Consider the following 22,118-nt stretch of genomic DNA (forward strand, 5'->3'; position numbering starts at 1 on the left):
GGACTACATTTTCTAAGGACTCTCCCAATGAATCTGAACCTGGCACCCGCCTTACCAACAATTAATTTTATATGATCATTCCACTTCAAATCGTTCCGTATGCATACTCCCAGATATTTTACAGAAGGAACTGCTACCAGTGTTTGTTCCGCTGTCATATAATCATACAATAAAGGATCCTTCTTTCTATGTATTCGCAATACATTACATTTGTCTATGTTAAGGGTCAGTTGCCACTCCCTGCACCAAGTGCCTATCCGCTGCAGATCTTCCTGCATTTCACTACAATTTTCTAATGCTGCAACTTCTCTGTATACTACAGAATCATCCGCGAAAAGCCGAATGGAACTTCCGACACTATCTACTAGGTCATTTATATATATTGTGAAAAGCAATGGTCTCATAACACTCCCCTGTGGCACGCCAGAGGTTACTTTAACGTCTGTAGACGTCTCCCCATTGATAACAACATGCTGTGTTCTGTGTGATAAAAACTCTTCAATCCAGCCACACAGCTGGTCTGATATTCCGTAGGCTCTTACTTTGTTTATCAGGTGACAGTGCAGAACTGTATCGAACGCCTTCCGGAAGTCAAGGAAAATAGCATTTGCCTGGGAGCCTGTATCTAATATTTTCTGGGTCTCATGAACAAATAAAGCGAGTTGGGTCTCACACGATCGCTGTTTCCGGAATCGATGTTGATTCCTACAGAGTAGATTCTGTGTTTCCAAAAACGACATGATACATGAGCAAAAAACATGTTCTAAAATTCTACAACAGATCGACGTCAGAGATATAGGTCTATAGTTTTGCGCATCTGCTCGACGACCCTTCTTGAAGACTGGGACTACCTGTGCTCTTTTCCAATCATTTGGAACCTTCTGTTCCTCTAGAGACTTGCGGTACACGGCTGTTAGAAGGGGGGCAAGTTCTTTCGCGTACTCTGTGTAGAATCGAATTGGTATCCCGTCAGGTCCAATGGACTTTCCTCTGTTGAGTGATTCCAGTTGCTTTTCTATTCCTTGAACACTTATTTCAATGTCAGCCATTTTTTCATTCATGTGAGGATTTAGAGAAGGAACAGCAGTGCGGTCTTCCTCTGTGAAACAGCTTTGGAAAAAGGTGTTTAGTATTTCAGCTTTACGCGTGACATCCTCTGTTTCAATGCCATCATCATCCCGGAATGTCTGGATATGCTGTTTCGAGCCACTTACTGATTTAACGTAAGACCAGAACTTCCTAGGATTTTCTGTCAAGTCGGTACATAGAATTTTACTTTCGAATTCACTGAACGCTTCACGCATAGCCCTCCTTATGCTAACTTTGACATCATTTAGCTTCTGTTTGTCTGAGAGGTTTTGGCTGCGTTTACACTTGGAGTGAAGCTCTCTTTGCTTTCGCAGTAGTTTCCTAACTTTCTTGTTGAACCATGGTGGGTTTTTCCCATCCCTCACAGTTTTACTCGGCACGTACCTGTCTAAAACGCATTTTACGATTGCCTTGAACTTTTTCCATAAACACTCAACATTGTCAGTGTCGGAACAGAAATTTTCGTTTTGATCTGTTAGGTAGTCTGAAATCTTCCTTCTATTACTCTTGCTAAACAGATAAACCTTCCTCCCTTTTTTTAGATTCCTATTAACTTCCATATTCAGGGATGCTGCAACGGCCTTGTGATCACTGATTCCCTGTTTTGCACTTACAGAGTCGAAAAGTTCGGGTCTGTTTGTTATCAGTAGGTCCAAGATGTTATCTCCACGAGTCGGTTCTCTGTTTAATTGCTCGAGGTAATTTTCGGATAGTGCACTCAGTATAATGTCACTCGATGCTCTGTCCCTACCACCCATCCTAAGCATTTGAGTGTCCCAGTCTATATCTGGTAAATTGAAATCTCCACCTAGGACTATAACATGCTGAGAAAATTTATGTGAAATGTATTCCAAATTTTCTCTCAGTTGTTCTGCCACTAATGCTGCTGAGTCGGGAGGTCGGTAAAAGGAGCCAACTATTAACCTAGCTCGGTTGTTGAGTGTAACCTCCACCCATAATAATTCACAGGAACTATCCACTTCTACTTCACTACAGGATAAACTACTACTAACAGCGACAAACACGCCACCACCAGTTGCATGCAATCTATCCTTTCTAAACACCGTCTGTGCCTTTGTAAAAATTTCGGCAGAATTTATCTCTGGCTTCAGCCAGCTTTCTGTACCGATAACGATTTCAGCTTCGGTGCTTTCTATCAGCGCTTGAAATTCCGGTACTTTACCAATGCAGCTTCGACAGTTTACAATTACAATACCGATTGCTGCTCGGTCCCCGCATGTCCTGACTTTGCCCTGCACCTTTTGAGGCTGCTGCCCTTTCTGTACTTGCCCGAGGCCATCTAACCTAAAAACCCGCCCAGTCCACGCCACACAACCCCTGCTACCCGTGTAGCCGCTTGCTGCGTGTGTAGTGGACTCCTGACCTATCCAGCGGAACCCGAAACCCCACCACTACCGCTGAGGAAAGAGGAAGAAAGCATCTGAGATGAGGATATGGAGGAGAATGGAAGGGATAAAATGAGTAGACAAAGTAAGAAAGGAGGAGATTAGTGTTTAACGTCCCATCGACAACAAGGTCATTAGAGACGGAGCACAAGCTCAGATTAGGGAAGGATGGGGAAGGAAACCGGATGTGCCCTTTCAAAGGAACCATCATGGCATTTGCCTGAAACAATTTAGAGAAATTACGGAAAACCTAAATCGGGATGGCCACAGACGGGTTTGAACCGTTGTCCTCCCGAATGCGAGTCCAGTGTGCTAATCACTGCACCATCTCGCTTGGTAAAGTAAGAAATGAGGAGGTGCTGAAAAGAGGGCAAGAAGAGAGAGAAATTTTAAAGGTAATCAGGAAGAGGAAACACAATTTGCTGTTCCAACACATCCCAAAGGTTTTCTATGTTGTTCAAGTCTAGTGATTCTGAATGCCTATTAAGATGTAATCAGAAATCCAGTTGTATATTTTTCCAGCCCAGTGAACTTTGCTGTTGTCATCTTTATGTGCCTGTGGGAGCAACGGCCTCTTGTGAGGTGACGGACTCCAAATGTTCACCACGTGCAGTTCTCGTCACAATGTCGTCTCACTGACAGGTCGGTACGGACCTTCATTCATGGACTGCTGTTGGGTTTTGACTGGATTTTGATTCACAAGCTGTGAAAGGTGTCTCCAGTCCCTCTCAGTCAGGGTCTTTTTCCAATTACAATTCTGGCGCAATATTTCATAGTCACATGTGTTACACTACTGTTTGTAGATATGGTGAGCAGTCTGCCATGAAACGCCAACAAATCCAGCCACAGGCACAACCAAACACGATTGTCCCTTTTTGCCACTGCCATGTCATTACATTTACCCATGTTTACGAGGGTCACTCCAAAAGAAATGCACACTATTTTTGTAAAAATACAGTTTTCATTCTGCATGTGTGAAAGTTTTACATTGTGTAGGTACATCCTTCCCACTTGTTTTCAAACTTAGTTCAACCTGTTCCCATGAGTGGCACTGTCACAGCATGTCTTCCAGATGGCTGCTACACTTGACGTTCGTCAGAAGCAACGTGCTGTCATAGAATTCCTGTGCTGTGAAAACCAGACAGTGGGAAACATTCACAAGAGGTTGAAAAAGGTGTATGGAGATGCTGCTGTCAATCGCAGTACAGTCAGTCAGTGGGCAAGCAGGTTACGTGATGAAGGTGAGCACGGCAATATTGAGGATTGTCCTCGCAGCAGCAGGCCGCATCACAGTGAACGAATTGTCACCCTACGTTGGGATAGGGGAAAGAAGTGTTTGCAGAATACTGAAAGTGTTGGCATTAAAAAAGGTTTGTGCCAGGTAGGTTCCCAGGATGTTGACAGTGGCTCACAAAGAAACAAGAAAAACAGTATGCAGCGAACTTTTGGAACAGTACGAGAATGGTGGAGATGAATTTCTTGGAAGAATTGTGACAGGTGATGAAACATGGTTCCATCATTTTTCACCAGAGATTTAGAGGCAATCAGTGGAGTGGCATCATGCAAATTCACCCAATAAAAAAAAATTCAAAACCACACCTGCTGCTGGAAAAGTTATGGCTACGATGTTTTTCGATTCCGAAGGACTCGTTTGTGGACATCGTGCCAAGTGGAACCACCATAAATTCTGATGCATATGTGACAACACCGAAGAAACTTCAAGCTCGACTGAGTCACGTTCGACCACATCGGCAAAAGCAGGATGTTTTGCTGTTGCACGACAATGCATGGCCACATGAGTCAAAAAACTGTGGAAGTGATCACAAAACTTGGATGGACAACACTGAAACACCCGCCTTACAATCCTGACCTGGCTCCGTGTGACTATCATCTCTTTGGGAAACTGAAAGACTCTCTTCGTGGAACAAGGTTTGAAGATGACGACTCCCTTGTGCACGCTGCCAAACAGTGGCTCCAACAGGTTGTCCAGAATTTTACAGTGCGGGTATACAGGCGCTGGTTCCAAGATGGCGTAAGGCAGTTGAAAGGGATGGAAATTATGTGGAGAAATGAAAATATTGTTCCTAAAGGATGTATCTACACACTGTAAAACTTTCGAACATGTAGAATAAAAGATGGATTTAAAAATAAAAGTGTGCATTTCTTTTGGAGTGACCCTCGTACATACTATTTGCACTCAAAATATTAATGTCTCACTGATCACTACTGCCTTATGTGCACCTAGAGACAAGCAAGTACAGTTGAGCACGTAACCTGATTGCTGTGCCATCTGTAAAGCAATAATGATGCATCTGTGCGCACAGAACAGGGTGACAATTTTTTTATCTGGTGAACTTACTGTTTAGTGTACTTAATTTAAAAGCACCTATAATAACGATACCCCAATAAAAGCACATGTATTATCCACTACTGGCTTGCTGTACTATCACAGCTTTTCCAGAGCCCTGATGTCTGTCAGTTTTCAGTGTTCCTGTAGGACCTCCATAGCTATCAAAGCCGTCTCAGGGCACACGTACTACCCAATTTTCTGATGTTGGCTGTCTCCCAAGAAGTGTACGAGGGGTCAGAGTTGTGGGAGGAACCGTTACAGTGGGCTGTTCCACCGTTGCCCACAGTGCGAGAGCACCCTCACCGTCCCCTCGACACATTCACAGGCCGTGTAGGCTACCGGCCGGACAGTCGCATCACAAATGATGTGCGCACGTGTGATCTGCTCGACTACCCCGGCCCACGTGGATTCTGCCAGTGGAATAGGACCACACGCGCCAAGCCTCAGCTGCAGGACGGACTGCACATCAGCTATTTGCGCATTCCCACCCACTTGTATAGCCGGCCGCCCGTGGATGAGCACATCAGCTCAGACAGTTTGCATTACAGGTTAGGACAGGAATTGAGGCTTAGATCTTACAGTCATGTTAAACGAATGGAGGAGAAGGAGGTACCTAGACCGATATCGAGGTGAAGGTTTATCACTTAAACTTTCGCCCATACATTTTTCTGTTCGAAATATTGTGCCAATTATGGAATTCAAATAGCCCTCCGAAACTGGTCTCTAAATCTGTTTGGTCTAATTTGTCTGCAAATCTTTCTGCTGCAGCATGCAGACCACCTCACCTTACACAGAGTGCTGTTTTTGTATCAGGTGTATACAGAATAATCAATTGGGAGGGGGGGGGGGCAGGTTTGGTCTAATTGTCCAATTCATTTTCCACTAGTTCATCTTGTTTTAGTTCAAAGTCGAAAAGTTTTATTGTAGTTGTCCTTATTGTCATAAAAAGTCAACCAAACTCTCTCGTGACACGCTGCGCAGAAGCTCAAGCTTGTTTTTCATAGAGTGCTCTTTTTATTTTTCTAAACTTAGTGAATTATATTTGCTCTTAACATTCACACATTAATACATTTTTAAGAGATCCTAAAGCTGTAATTCAATGCATCTCATTGTATGTGCTTCAGCAGACAAATTGCTCAGGTCTCGACTTAGCTGTATGCTTGTGACTAACAATGATACATATGTTGCTCATTATCAGCCACGGGTGAAGTGCGTGGGAACAAATTTGATGCTTTCAACATTTTACAGTACATGAGCTTGGAACAAATGATGCCCAGTTTATTAAGGTGACATTCCACACTGCACTTGCAGGTTAATTTGATATAAATTACAGAAAAGATACTGTACATGTAGAAGGGGAAATGCATGCAAGTCAAGAGCTCATCAGGTGTAAATGTCTTACCATACTGAAACAATAATTTTTTTTACTATGTTGTCCAATCAGATTTAAGCAGGTAGCCGTTTTCATCTCCATGTCTCCGAACACTTAGCATATGTAAAAGTTTCACTGTGTGTTACTGTTTTAGTTTTGTGTCTCTTATAACAGTGTTGTTGTTAGTGAATCTCAGTGATCGGTGGAATTTACTTTCACTTCTTTTCCCGGCAAGATGGAGGATAAGAGTTCATCACTGGCCATCAAAAATGTTGTCACACCTATGTCATCAAAGCATACTAAAAAACATAATAGGAAAGTTTAAAGACGGAAAAAAGATGCTCGGGGAACCAAATGTGGGTGCTAAACTAAAAAACTTGCTCCAGTTCAAATGTCCAGTGAAGTATCATTTCAAATGCAAAAGACACTTTATTTATAAGAGCATGAATTTTAAAACAGAAGGAAAAAAACTAGAATTTAACATCCTGTCTGCAAAAGAAGCAAGCTGTCAGCTGACATGAAGCAAGAATCTGAGATTACCACAAATTCATAAGCAAAGATTTATTTATTGGTCACAGCTTCAACAAATTTTATGATCATCAAGATTCAGGCATTGCGGAATTCCTATCAGTACTGCTGCATACAACTTTCAATAATAATTGGGCATAAGGAGTTGTAACTTGTAATGTACATCTACATCTATGGATACTCTGAAAATCATACTTAAGTGCCTGGCAGAGAGTTCATCAAACCACCTTCATAATAATTCTCTATTATTCCAGTCTCAAACAGCATGCAGGAAAAATGAACAACTACATCTTTCCGTGTGAGCTTCGATTTACCTGATTTTATTACGATGATCATTTCTCCGTAAGTAAATCAGCATAAAAAAAAAATATTTTCACATTCGGAGGAGAAAGTTCGTGATTGAAATTTCATGAGAAGATTCCACCACAACAAGAAACACCTTTGTTTTAACGATCCCCATCCCAAATCCAGTATCACGTCCGTGACATTGTCTCCCCTATTTTGTGACAACAAAAAACATGCTGCCCTTCTTTGAACTTTCTTGATGTACGCCATTAATCCTATCTGGTAAGGATCCCAGACTGTGCAGCAGTATTCCAAAAGAACACAGATAAGTATGGTGTAGATCTGTTACATTTTCTAAGTGTTCTACCTACCCCCACAACATTTTCTGTGTGTTCTTGCCAATTTAAGTTGTCTGTAATTGTAATTCTAAGGTATTTAATTGAATTTACGGCCTTTAGATTTGAGTGATTTAGCATGTAACTGAAGTTTAACGGATTCCTTTTGGCGCACATGTGGACGACCTCACACTTTTCATTATTTAGGCTCAATTGCCAATTTTTTGCACCACACAGACATCTTTTCTAAATCATTTTGCAATTTGTTTTGATCTTCTGAGGACTTCACTAGATGATAAAGGACATCATCATCTGCAAATGCCGATTGGGGTAGTGTAGTTGTTAGCAGTCTGGACTCGCATTTGGGAGAATGGTGGTTCAGCCCCACATCCGGCCATCCCGATATTTCTGTTTTCCACGATTTCCCTAAATCGCTTACGGCAAATGCTGGAATGTTTCCTTCGACAGGGCACACCCGCTTTCCTTCTCCATTATTCCCTAATCCGAGTTTGTGCTCCATCTCTAATGACCTCATTGTCAATGGGATGTTACACACTAATCTCCTCCTCCGTCTGCTGCTCAGATTGTCCCCTAAATCGTTTATATAGATAAGGAACAACAGAGGGCCTACAGCACTACCTTGGGGAACACCAGAAGTGACTTTTGTTTTCAGTGTTGCCACAAGTTTCTCCAAGTGAAATTCCCTGGTACTTAACTGATTTCCAGACAGGTTTTAGCATTTTTCACTGAAAAATTTCGAGATCTCAAGGGTTACTTAAGATGTAAGTTAACAACCTGCATTTGCAACTACGGTACAAGAAACAATAGTGCAAACAAGATGGCATTTCCGATGTGAGCAAAAATCTTAAGTACTTACATCAACATCTTTTGTAATGAACTGTTTTTAGATGGAGAAAGCAAGCCAACTGATATATGTATTTCATTAAGACCACTGATATTTTATTTCAACAAGATGAAACACATTTGGTGACAAAAACACACATTTCCTTGGAGTCACAAGACAGACTTAAAAATACCTTCAATGATTTCAGAAATAACCTCAGAAAAAAGTAGGCCTCTTGAAAGAGGTGTATAAGGCAGGGAATAATTGTTTAAACCAACACTGTAGGTGATTGCCAATAAAATGTCGGTTCTATTACGTTCGTTATTGTCAGTTATTACCCATCGTGTTATATCTGTTATTTTTTCAGGTGTTGTGAGATTTTTCTTTTGAAAAATATATGAGTACATAGGGTACAAAATCGCCAGTGACTGACTCAATTTTCTTCTTCTTATCGTCCATACTTTCTAACATACAAACAACTTTCGAAGTGGCAAAATGTACTAGAACAATAAAATATGTATAAAATGCCACACTGTACAATGTACTTGTGGTGAGAGAGTTGCACCTCTGGCCTGGTGAGGTGCACTGTAATCCTGGGTCCATACACAACCCATGAAAATCCGCTGCATTACACCACAAACAAACATACCCGACCTGCGGGCAGGTCGGTGAGACTAGATCTGGCGGGCAGGGTCTGCATATTAGTGGAGAGCAAATGGCTCCAGATCAGCCGGCCCGATCCATTACAGATACTCACAGAAACGGCTTCCAGTTTTAGCCCGTCGTGGAAATCCACTCGTGTGGCCAGCTATTAATGAGCCACAGACAGTATGTTGACGAAATGAGATCACAGTGATCAATCAATGAAACAGATAACTTGCTCAAATACTCTGAGAAGCAATAATAATGAGAATAGGTAGTGACTCATCATAAAGATGATTGCTGAGCTGTAGACAGCCACGCACAAAAGACAATCACATTGTCACAACTAAAGTTTCAACCATAGCTTTTGTCAGAAAATAAGAGCGCACACACACAGTCACTCAGATACAACTCTCGCACACACGACTGCCATCTCTGGCTGCTGCGTCTACAGTCTCTGACAATCAGATCCAAACAAACCACTCCTCACACCTCCCTGCCTCTCGCCGACAGCTGCTAGGCTAGCGGCAACAAGAGGTGGCAGCACTGACTGTAAGTTGAGGGGAATGGAAGGAAGCGGAGAAGCGGTAGGAATGAGGCAGCAGGGAAACGGTGCACGTACTCAGCTGCATCCGGCCAGCAACGATGCGTGACACCTCAGCAAACAAACCATTTCATCTACTGTGTCAAAAATGAGATTTTTCGTGTGTTTTTCAAATTTCCCTGATGTGTTTGAAATTCCCCAATATTCTCTGATTTCCAAAACTTATGGCAACCCTGGTTTTACTTGATGACTTTCCATCCAAGCGTGAAGACTGTCTCTTTCAGAGTAAGAGTAATCATTTTAAATGCTTGTGTAAGATGTTCCTCCTTGACAACTTTTTAAAAAATTGCACTTTGGATTTAACTTGTAACAAAAACAAATGTAATTTTGGCTCATTAGAGCACAGTACATAAAACTAAGTAAATCTGTGTGTAACTATTATGACAACTCATAAAATTAAATCATCACAATAAATTTGTATATTTTACATGTATATTAGTGTGATATCATATTGTGCATAAGTATTAAGTCAACTCATAAAACTAAATGATGATGACAAATTTGTATACCTTATGTGTATATTACATCTAAAAACAAAGATTCTGTAACTTACCAAGCTTTCGCAACCCACGGTTGCTTCATCAGGAAAGAAGGAAGGAGAGCGAAAGACGGAAGGATGTGGGTTTTAAGGGAGAGGGTAAGGAGTCATTCCAATCCTGGGAGCAGAAAGACTTACCTTGGGGGGAAAATGGGACAGGTATACACTCGCGCACACACACACATATCCAACCACACATATACAGACACAAGCAGACATATGTAAAGGCAAAGAGTTTGGGCAGAGATGTCAGTCGAGGCGGAAGTACAGAGGCAAAGATGTTGTTGAATGATAGGTGATGTACGAGGAGCGGCAACTTGAAATTAGCGGAGGTTGAGGCCTGGTGGGTAACGGGAAGGGAGAATATATTGAAGGGCAAGTTCCCATCTCCAGAGTTCGGATAGGTTGGTGTTTGTGGGAAGTATCCAGATAACCCGGACAGTGTAACACTGTGCCAAGATGTGCTGGCCGTGCACCAAGGCATGTTTAGCCACAGGGTGATCCTCATTACCAACAAACACTGTCTGCCTGTGTCCAATCATGCGAATGGACAGTTTGTTGCTAGTCATTCCCACATAGAAGGCTTCACAGTGTAGGCAGGTCAGTTGGTAAATCACGTTGGTGCTTTCACACGTGACTGTGCCTTTGATCCTGTACACCTTCCGGGTTACAGGACTGGAGTAGCTGGTGGTGGGATGGGGCACGGGACAGGTTTTACACCGGGGGCGGTTACAAGGGTAAGAGCCAGAGGGTAGGGAAGGTGGTTTGGGGATTTCATAGGGATGAACCGAGAGGTTACGAAGGTTAGGTGGAAGGCGAAAAGACACTCTTGGTGGAGTGGGGAGGATTTCGTGAAGGATGGATCTCATTTCAGGGCAGGATTTGAGGAAGTCGTATCCCTGCTGGAGAGCCACATTCAGAGTCTAATCCAGTCCCGGAAAGTATCCCGTCACAAGTGGGGCACTTTTGGGGTTCTTCTGTGGGAGGTTCTGGGTTTGAGGGGATGAGGAAGTGGCTCTGGTTATTTGCTTCTGTACTAGGTCAGGAGGGTAGCTGCAGGATGCGAAAGCTGTTTTCAGGTTATTGGTGTAATGGTTCAGGGATTCAGGACTGGAGCAGATTCATTTGCCACAAAGACCTAAGCTGTAGGGAAGAGACTATTTGATATGGAATGGGTGGCAGCTGTCACTTTGGGTTGGCAGACCTGGGTAACCAAGAAGGTTTCCTCTAAGCGACCCATAAATAGGTTGGCGTATGAGGGGGCCATCCTGGTACCCATGGCTGTTCCCTTTAATTGTTGGTATGTCTGGCCTTCAAAAGTGAAGAAGTTGTGGGTAAGGATGAAGCTGGCTAAGGTAATGAGGAAAGAGGTTTTAAGTAGGGTAGCAGGTGATCAGCGTGAAAGGAAGTGCTCCATCACAGCGAGGCCCTGGACGCGCGGGATATTTGTGTATAAGGAAGTGGCATCAATGGTTACAAGGATGGTTTCCGGGGGTAACAGATTGGGTAAGGATTCCAGGCGTTCGAGAAAGTGTTTGGCGTCTTTGTTGAAGGATGGGAGACTGCATGTAATGGGCTGAAGGTGTTGATCTACGTTGGTAACCAGCTACAATGGGGCGGTTGGGATGTTTGAGTTTGTGAATTTTAGGAAGTACGTAGAAGGTACGGGTGCGGGGTGTCAGTGGGGTCAGGAGGTTGATGGAGTCAGGGGAAAGGTTTTGTAGGGGGCCTCAGGTTCTGAGGATTCCTTGAAGCTCCGCCTGGACATCACGAATGAGATTACATTGGCAAATTTTGTATGTAGTGTTGTCTGAAAGCTGACGCAGTCCCTCAGCGCCCTACTCCCGACGATCAAGTACCACGGTCGTGGAACCCTTGTCCACCAGAAGAATGACGATGGATCGGTCAGCTTTCAGATCACTGATGGCCTGGGCTTCAGCTGTGGTGATACTGGGAGTAGGATTATGGTTTTTCAAGAAAGATTGAGAGGCAAGGTTAGAAGTGAGAAATTCCTGGAAGGTTTGGAGAGGGTGATTTTGAGGAAGAGGAGGTGGGTCCCGCTGTGACAGAGGACGGAACTGTTCCAGGCAGGGTTCAATCTGGATAGTGTCTTTGGGAGTATGCCAACCTATTTATGGATCACTTAGAGGAAACCTTCTTGGTTACCCAGGCCTGCCAACCCAAAGTTTGGTACAGATTTATTGATGACATCTTCATGATCTGGACTCACAGTGAAGAAGAACTCCAGAATTTCCTCTCCAACCTCAACTCCTTTGGTTCCATCAGATTCACCTGGTCCTACTCCAAATGCCACTTTCCTCGACGCTGACCTCCATCTGTCCAATGGCTAGCTTCACACATCCGTCCACATCAAACCAACCAACAAACAACAGTACCTCCATTATGACAGCTGCCACCCATTTCGTATCAAATCGTCCCTTCCCCACAGCTTAGGTCTTTATGGCAAATGAATCTGCTCCAGTCCTGAATCCCTGAACCATTACACCAATAACCTGAAAACAGCTTTCGCATTCCGCAACTACCCTCCCGACCTGGTACAGAAGCAAATTACCAGAGCCACTTCCTCGTCCCCTCAAACCCAGAACCTCCCACAGAAGAACCCCAACAGTGCCCCACTTGTGACGGGATACTTTCCGGGACTGGATTAGACTCTGAATGTGGCTATCCAGCAGGGATACGACTTCCTCAAATCCTGCCCTGAAATGAGATCCATCCTTCACGAAATCCTCCCCACTCCACCAAGAGTGTCTTTCCGCCGTCCACCTAACCTTCGTAACCTGTTAGTTCATCCCTATGAAATCGCCAAACCACCTTCCCTACCCTCTGGCTCCTACCCTTGTAACTGCCCCCCGTGTAAAACCTGTCCCGTGCACCTTCCCACCACCAGCTACTCCAGTCCTGTAACCCGGAAGGTGTACACGATCAAAGGCAGAGCCACGTGTGAAAGCACCCGCGTGATTTACCAACTGACCTGCCTACACTGTGAAGCCTTCTATGTGGAAATGACCAGCAACAAACTGTCCATTCGCAAGAACGGACACAGGCAGACAGTGTTTGTTGGTAATGAGGATCACCCTGAGGCTAAACATGCCTTGGTGCACAGCCAGCACATCTTGGCACACTGTTACACCGTCCGGGTTATCTGGATACTTCCCACTAACACCAACCTATCCGAACTCTGGAGATGGGAACGTGCCCTTCAGTATATTCTCTCTTCCCGTTACCCACCACGCCTCAACCTCCGCTAATTTGAAGTTGCCACCCCTCGTACATCACCTGTCATTCAACAACATCTTTGCCTCTGTACTTCCGCCTCGACTGACATCTCTGCCCAACCTCTTTGCATTTACATATGTCTGCCTGTGTCTGTATATGTGCAGATGGATCTGTGCGTGTGTGTGTGTGTGCGAGTGTATACCTGTCCTTTTTCCCCCCTAAGGTAAGTCTTTCCACTCCCGGGATTGGAATGACTCCTTACCCTCTCCCTTAAAACCCACATCCTTTAGTCTTTCCCTCTCCTTCCTTCTTTCCTGATGAAGCAACCGTGGGTTGCGAAAGCTTGAATTTTGTGTGTGTGTTTGTGTTTGTTTGTGTCTCTATCAACATATCAACGCTTTTGTTTGGTAAGTTACATCATCTTTGTTTTTTGATATATTTTATGTATATTAGTTTGATGTAATTGTATTGCATGTATTTATGCTTCATTTGTAGAAAACTATCACGCCAACTGTAATTTCCTTTGTAGGATGGTTTGAACCGAGGTGCCTGAAACTAGTCACAACCAGGAAATAAAAAAGATACTTCTTAATGCAACTTATGATGGAGCTACAACCATTTATCTCAATTGTAAAAGAGCTGTGGTCTATTTTTGACCTGCAGCATGCTGGAAGTTCGTAAATTCCTCCTGTACCACAGAGGACTTCTCAAAGAAAATTAAGTATTCAGTTACAAAACATCAAGTGAACTGCATATGACCATATAAATTCATTTTTTGTTCATAAATGTCTGAATCTGTAGCTCAGTTGACACCTTCATTACCACTCTGTTTGGCAAAAATAAGATCTACACAACCTGTAACAATTACTTTTACCAATATGACTCTAATATGGAGAAGATGTGCAGATGACACAAAGCAAAGAAAAAATACTCACTGTATAATGTACTGTCTGTCGATAATCGATATCCAGTGTGGTGACCTCGGGACAGCTTTTAGACAGAACCTCAAAGATAGCGGGTTCAACTTGTCTATCCACAATCACTGTACGCAACTGCGGAGCTGCTCGTAAAGTCGCTACGGCCTCCTCATCGGTTACTGTGTACCTGTGGAGACAGGTGTATGAATAGTGAGGACAAACCTGTTTACTTCAGAAATTGTGGGGTGAATGAATTTAAATGTGCAGCTGTGGGTTTCATTTTTATGAATCTTCTCTGATGGCAAGCATCCACACATCAGACATTCAAAAAACTGAAGTTACTGTGTAGTTAGGATCAATCTAAAGTCTCAGTCATGTGCTCCAAATGAGAAGAAAATTAGCTATCCACAGAATTAGTAATAGTATGCTGCTTGATATTTTATACAGGACAGATCAGGAGAAATTTATTCATCAGATTCAAAGGACACATACCATCTTTACACATCTCAAAAATGAAAAATGAAAAATGAAAAACACCAAGTTGACAACATTAAAAATGCACTACAAATCCTTAACAAAATCCCAAAAGGCCCAGTCATGAATAGGTTGGTTGGTTTGGGGAAGGAGACCAGACAGCGAGGTCATCGGTCTCATCGGATTAGGGAAGGAAGTCGGCCGTGCCCTTTGAAAGGAACCATCCCGGCATTTGCCTGGAGCGATTTAGGGAAATCACGGAAAACCTAAATCAGGATGGCCGGACGCGGGATTGAACCGTCGTCCTCCCGAATGCGAGTCCAGTGTCTAACCACTGCGCCACCTCGCTCGGTCCCAGTCATGAATAATCTGAAGGAATTTGAAATATACATACACACTGAGGATTATTCCCACGATATACTAAATGAACAATCTGATTCCAAGCACACACAGTTAAAAATTTTTTAAATAGGGATAGCAGATAACCAAAACCCCAGAGATAACAAACACATCAGTAACAGTTCCACAGATACATGACCTGCAACAACATAAATATCGTCGAATAAACAACTAGCTGTCATGTAAGGTACACATGCTATTGTTGCGGGATGATTGGTATGGATGAAAATGAACAAATTCGTATGCCATGATTGCAATGTAGACACTCTTAGTGCTCCAAGATGACTGGTTTCAACAGTTTTATGCTGTCATCATCTGATCAAAGAGAAAAACAGAAATAATAAGGGGGAAGAGGGATAGGGAATCTACAGTTCAATAATCAAACAGTATGTAATTACTGCAGATTTTATATGAAGCAGTGTCCCATGGTAATTTTATAAATATTCCTAATTGTTATACTGGGCGCACTGAAAATTCCAGCTTTCTTTCTGGTGCACCACTGTTCAATGTTTGTATCCACCGTAAGTGATCATTTAGCATGTTCTACACATGCCACCCAGTGGCAAGCCGGGTGACTTCGTAGAAAGTCTGCCACCTCTATGTAAAAAATCGCTTACAGAATGGTGCTGTGCGGAAAGCTTGTGAGAATCACGTTCAACACCAGCTTGCACGAATGATAGGATGATTTTAACGTTGTGCTTTTTATTATTTATGTGCATTTTACCAACTGTATGTGTTTTATCAACTGCAGTTTTATCAAGACACGTATACGTCTGGAGTGCCTTTTATGCTTTTACTTCATGTAATGCAACATGGCAATTTTACAGCATATTCCAGAGGGTACACGGGATATTGTATATTTTATATGTCATACGAATTGTACTCTCGCTCAACCCCACCCCCTTTTCCCCTTATTAGCCTGGTTTCCCCCTTAGATCAGATGATGGCAGCATAAGGCTATTGGGACAGGTCATTTTGGAGCAATAAAAGAGTCTACACTGTGATAGTGGTGTATGAAGTGCGCTCATTTTCCACTAGCTATCAAACATCAAATCAGCAAACAACTGTAAAATTTCACTAAATAAATATTACATCCAACAACTAAGGACAGCAGCAATAGTTTACTCAATATATGTCCATTTACATCTGGATGTGAGTGCAACATCCAATGTAAAAATCTTTATAAATTATATATTATGTAAAATAAAAGAACATTATCAAATATACTGATGAACGTAATAAAGCAAAAATAAGTGTATACATAAAAATGAAATACCAAGCACTGTACAGTCTACTAATTCTCTGCACAATGTCCTACTGTGGCATAATATATGCTGCAGGTCCTATAATAAAGAAAGTAATGTCACTGATCACAAGATAAGCCCCATAAAGACATTTAAACTATGTTCTATGTGGTCCACACAACTAGCACTCAACAGGACAGGTGTACTGATTGACTGATTCATCGTCTGCAAGAAGGGTACTACAAGTGATCCATAAAGCTATCATCCTATATCCTTGGCAGCGACTTGTTGTACAATCTTATAGTATATCTGAGCTCAAAGATAGTGAGGTATCTCAAACAGAACGACCAACTCTGTGCCGACCAGCACGGATTCCAGAAACGTCGATCGTGTGAAAACCAATTCGCACTTTTCTCCTGTGACATTTCCCGATTTTCGAAAAGCATTTGACTCGGTACCACACCTACGCTTATTGTCAAAAGTACAATCGTATGGGGTATTAAGCGAAAATTGTGACTGGACTGTGGACTTTTCAGTAGTGGCGATGCAGAATGTTATCTCGGATGGATAGTCATTGTCAGATGTAGAAGTAAGTTCAGGAGTGCCCCACGGAAGCGTTTTGGGACCCTTTCTGTTCGTGTCGCGTATTAATGACCTTGCAGACAATATTAATAGGAACCTCAGATATTATGCAGATGACGCAGTTATCTATCTCGAAGTACTGTCTGAAAGAAGCTGCACGAATATTCAGTGAGATCTTGATAAGATTTCAAAATGGTGCAAAGACTGGCAACTTGCTTTAAATGTTCAGAAATGTCAAACTGTGCACTTCAAAAAATAAAAGAACTAGTATCTTATGACTATAATATGAATGAGTCAATGTTGGGATTGGTCAGCTCATTCAAATATCTGGGTGTAACACTTTGTAGGGACATAAAACGAAAGGATCAGATAGGCTCAGTCATGGATAATGCAGGTGGTAGGCTTCATTTTATTTGTAGAATACTGGGGAAGTGCAATCAGTCTACAAAGGAGATAGCTTACAAATCACTCGTGTGACCTATTCTAGAATATTGCTCAAGTGTGTGGGACCCAAACCAGGTAGGACAAACAGGGGATATTGAACATATACAGAGAAGGGCAGCAAGAATGGTCACAGGTTTGTTTAATATGTGGGAGAGTGTCACAGAGATACTGAAAGAACTAAACTGGGAGACTCTTGAAGATAGACAAACTATCCCATTAAAGTCTATTAACATAGATTCAAGAACCGGCTTCAAATGACAACTCCCCCTGATTTATTGCTCACATAGGAATCATGAGGATAAAATTAGAGTAATTACAGCATGCATTCTTCCAGCACTTCGTATGTGAATGTAATAGGAAGAAACCCTAATAATTATTACAATGCTGTGCACTTCATGGTGGTTTGCACAGTACAGGTGCAGATGTAAAACGTCTCTTCAGGGTCAAACAGCTATGTCACATTTCTTGAGTCAGGGTGTTGCCTTGCTTGCTGTACGTTGAATATCCACTCGGACACGGCATCTGGAGCACAGCAGACTGCCAGGATTACAATGATCATCACAGCTTCGTTCGACCCAGCAGTAAGGAGAGGTACACCTATAGTAATGCAGCCAGCGAGAACAACCAGACACGTTAAGTGGAGCCATGTCATCTTTTCAAATGAGTAATTCAATGGCTCTACCGGTGTGTGGATGCTCTGAGGGAAACAAATGTTGCCAGATTGCTTTCCTCGCAATTACTGCCCCCCCCCCCCCCCCGCCCCTCAGTCTTTAACACTAACAAGGAACAAACACAGTTTTTATGTTACCCAGTACATGTGCATCCTTAAAATGATCTCAGACACATTTCTGTGCAATCTTGCCAGGTGGCATGGCTGTGATTAGCAACACATCATTTGGATTCCTAGTGCATTAGTTAAGGTGATACAATGGATGCCAATTGTGAGCAAAGAGTGGACTTTTAAGTTCTGCATCAAGCTCAGGAAAACCCCTAGCAAAACATGGCCGATGATTAAGCAATCGTATGACTTAGAGAAAGCTTTTGACAATGTTGACTGGAATACTCTCTTTCAAATTCTGAAGGTGGCAGGGGTACAATACAGGGAGTGAAAGCCTATTTACAATTTGTACAGAAACCGGATGGCAGTTATAAGAGTCGAGGGACACGAAAGGGAAGCAGTAATTGGGAAGGGAGTGAGACAGGGTTGTAGCCTCTCCCCGATGTTATTCAATCTGTATATTGGGCAAGCAATGAAGGAAACAAAAGAAAAAATCGGAGTAGGTATTAAAATCCATGGAGAAGAAATAAAAACTTTGAGGTTTGCCGATGACATTGTAATTCTGTCAGAGACAGCAAAGGACTTAGAAGAGCAGTTGAATGGAATGCGCAGTGTCTGGAAAGGAGGATATAAGATGAACATCAACAAAAGCAAAATGAGGATAATGGAATGTAGTTGAGTTAATTCGGGTGATGCTGAGGGAATTAGATTAGGAAATGAGACACTTAAAGTAGTAAAGGAGTTTTGCTATTTGGGGAGCAAAATAACCGATGATGGTCGAAGTAGAGACAATATAAAATGTAGACTGGCAATGGCAAGAAAAGCGTTTCTGAAGAAGAGAAATTTGTTAACATCGAGTATAGATGTAAGTGTCAGGAAGTCGTTTCTGAAAGTATTTGTATGGAGTGTAGCCATGTATGGAAGTGAAACATGGACGATAACTAGTTTGGACAAGAAGGCAATAGAAGCTTTCGAAATGTGGTGCTACAGAAGAATGCCGATAATTAGATGGGTAGATCATATAACTAATGAGGAGGTATTGAATAGGATTGGGGAGAAGAGGAGTTTGTGGCACAACTTGACTAGAAGAAGGGATCAGTTGGTAGGACATGTTCTGAGGCATCAAGGGATCACCAATTTAGTATTGGAGGGCAGCATGGAGGGTAAAAATCGTAGAGGGAGACCAAGAGATGAATACACTAAGCAGATTCAGAAGGATGTAGGTTGCAGTAGGTACTGGGAGATGAAGCAGCTTGCACAGGATAGAGTAGCATGGAGAGCTGCATCAAACCAGTCTCAGGACTGAAGACCACAACAACAACAATGCAGACGAGGCACTTTCAAGAAGTTGTTTCTCCGAGTAGCACAAAAGGCAGAGATTCAGTGTGAGAAGATCCCAGAGCTGGTTGCCCATTTACAGCACCTACTGATGCAAATGTGGAGCATGTAGGGCAGTTACTGCTAGAAGACCATCACGTAACTGTGCATACGATATCAGAACAACTTAAATTCAATTATGATGTGTGTCATAAGAGTTTACGCAAATATTTAGGGAAATGCAATCTTAATGCAGAACTTGTGCCTCATACGCTAACAGGAGAACAGAAAGAGGAAAGATGAAGAATTTCTGATGAACTACTGGATGGAACCAAACGTGATCCCACATCTCTGTCAAACATTATTGCTAGGGATGAAAGTTGGTGCAACCAGTACGACCCTCACACGAGGTGTTAAAGTGCCAAATGACAGAGTCCCAGATCACCAGACTCGAAAAAAGTCAAATGACAACCTTCAAGAACAGAGACAATGTTGATCGCATTCTTTGATAGTAACGGATTAGTTCACAGACTATGTTCCTCCAGACCAACCAGTAAACTAAACTCTTTACACAAAAGTCTCAAAACGTTTGTAACAAGCAATTATATGTTGCCACCCTGATTTCTGTCATCTTCAGAACTGGTTCTTACTGCAAGACAATGTAAAGCTCCACATCGCATTACGTGTAAACAAGTATCTGGCCAAACATTCTGTTATTGCCATCCCACAACTGCCATATTTACACGACCTATCGGCCCACTATTTCTTCTCGTTTCAGTGAGTTAAATGGCAAGTGAAAGGAAAGCTTCATCGGAGATATCCAATGAGCTGTGACGAACGAGCTTACAAGCATCGTAGTTGAAAATTTCCCTCCTTGCTTCCAAAATTTCCAGAAATGTTGGCAACTGTGTATAGATAGCCAAGGGAACTACTTAGGAGCTAGAATCATTACTTGGTAAGTACAATTTTATATTTTTAAAGAATCTGCCCTGGAGCTTTTCTGACAAAGTGAGTACAAGGGTGCAGCATCTGACATGGTGCTACGGGTTGCCATTGTCTACACAACACAAGTATCCCTGTTTCAAAAGGCTGGTAATTTTGTAAGTTGGTATTAAGGCTGGTGCTCTATCTTGGAGGTCTCTGTAGTGTTTCCTTTCAACAAGATAACACAAGACCACACATCGCTCATTCCATTCCGACCCACATACAGACTCCACATATCTCACCAACTGGAACTGCCCGGTCGAGGGTTATCGACACCCTGGCATGCCGACACTCGCCAGACACTATTGTTGCTGAACTATGACACAGTGTTGAAACGGCACAGACTGATTTAGTCACATCTGTCAACCGAGATCAGCTCTTCTCAATGTCAAGTTGGCTGGAAACTCACCAACGTGAACCTGCATTCGCTGAAAACATCAATTTCTGTCAAGTTTTAAACTGTTTTTCACTGACAAGTCACGACAACTACAGGCTTAAGTCTAGATTGAGGCCAGAGGCAGTCACAGTGGTGCTTACTAACTACTCATAGGTTGGCAATATGCCAGTTTCATGTAGCCAGTGGGATGATTCTTTAATGTCACCAATGAGAGATGATAACAGAGGCCCCAAAATTGATACCATTGTCTTGTTTGACATTTTTCAGTGTATTAGAGGGTTTCAAAAGAGTAGTATTTTGTGATTACTGTAGTGAGTGCTTTAAAGTGGACTCATACGAGTGATTTATTTCTTCGAGACGAAGTTGGTTGTTGCTGCATATCTCTTGGATTAAGTGCAGAGATACAAAAATGTATCAAATATTGTGGATGGAATCATCTGGAATTGCAGAAAAAGCCACCATTTTGTTTAAGTGCATCAACTGTTTTTAATCAAATCATCGTAGAAGGTAGGTGAATCGATGTTTATTAATAACAGAGTCACACATATGATATATTAATAAACATTGTTCCACCTACCTTCTCTCACGATTTAATAAAAGAGCAACGATCTGCCTACCGCCTCCCACGGTTTCATAAAAAAAACATAGATTCACTCAGTGTGCTGGCGCAGATCAATTGCGTAGCAACAGCGAGCAGAGAAACATTTCACTGCTTTTTCGAATATATTGTGGGTTGCAACACTGTCCTAAAGCTGTGACTCAAACAAGGAGCTATTAAATTTATAATCCTCATTTCCAGCCATGTTTCACCCTTCCTTCTGAAAGTATTACTTCAAAACATGTCGTCTGCCTGCTGCTCTCCATTGGCTGTGTAACAAAAACAGCTGACACACCCTCTTCTCTTAGCATCACACCGCAGCAAGTGCTTACAACATTACTGCATGAAAAACTTAAGTACACCACTACCCCCAATCTACATTTTTACCAACAACACTTAACACTCACCTCCTTCCCTGTCGGTTACGGTCATTTTATGACCTCTGTTCTTATGCCGTGCTCAATGTCTTCAAGTGGTACACCATTCCTTGTAGACATTTTGATCGGTCCATGTTGACACACAAACAAATCGGGAAACACAATGGCTCCACTCTGCCATTCGCATATGTCTTCACATTGACCCACCATACTTCTTTCAGTCACAGTGTGCCATGTGATCACCTGATGTCAGTTCCACACTGTCTACATGATTCCAAGAGGACTGGTCTGTTCTTTTAATGGTGTGATTAATATATTGCCTAGTGAGGTCAGTTAACTACATATGTAACAACAGGGACATGTTTCCCAAACACTGC

The 22,118-nt window shown here is 42.5% G+C and overlaps 1 protein-coding gene across 2 annotated transcripts in view; it reads right to left on the reverse strand.

Annotated features, from left to right (window-relative positions):
- The window catches only part of LOC126215028 (uncharacterized), a 132,899-nt gene that overhangs the window by 104,054 nt on the left and 6,727 nt on the right, over window positions 1-22,118 (reverse strand). For both annotated transcript variants that reach the window (XM_049941655.1, XM_049941654.1), the window contains exon 3: window positions 14,166-14,334. In XM_049941655.1, the coding sequence (XP_049797612.1) occupies window positions 14,166-14,334 (169 nt within the window). The remainder of the gene's footprint in view (window positions 1-14,165; window positions 14,335-22,118) is intronic.

The sequence above is a fragment of the Schistocerca nitens genome, chromosome 12 (genome assembly GCF_023898315.1).
Source record: "Schistocerca nitens isolate TAMUIC-IGC-003100 chromosome 12, iqSchNite1.1, whole genome shotgun sequence".
NCBI classification, from domain to species: domain Eukaryota; kingdom Metazoa; phylum Arthropoda; class Insecta; order Orthoptera; family Acrididae; genus Schistocerca; species Schistocerca nitens.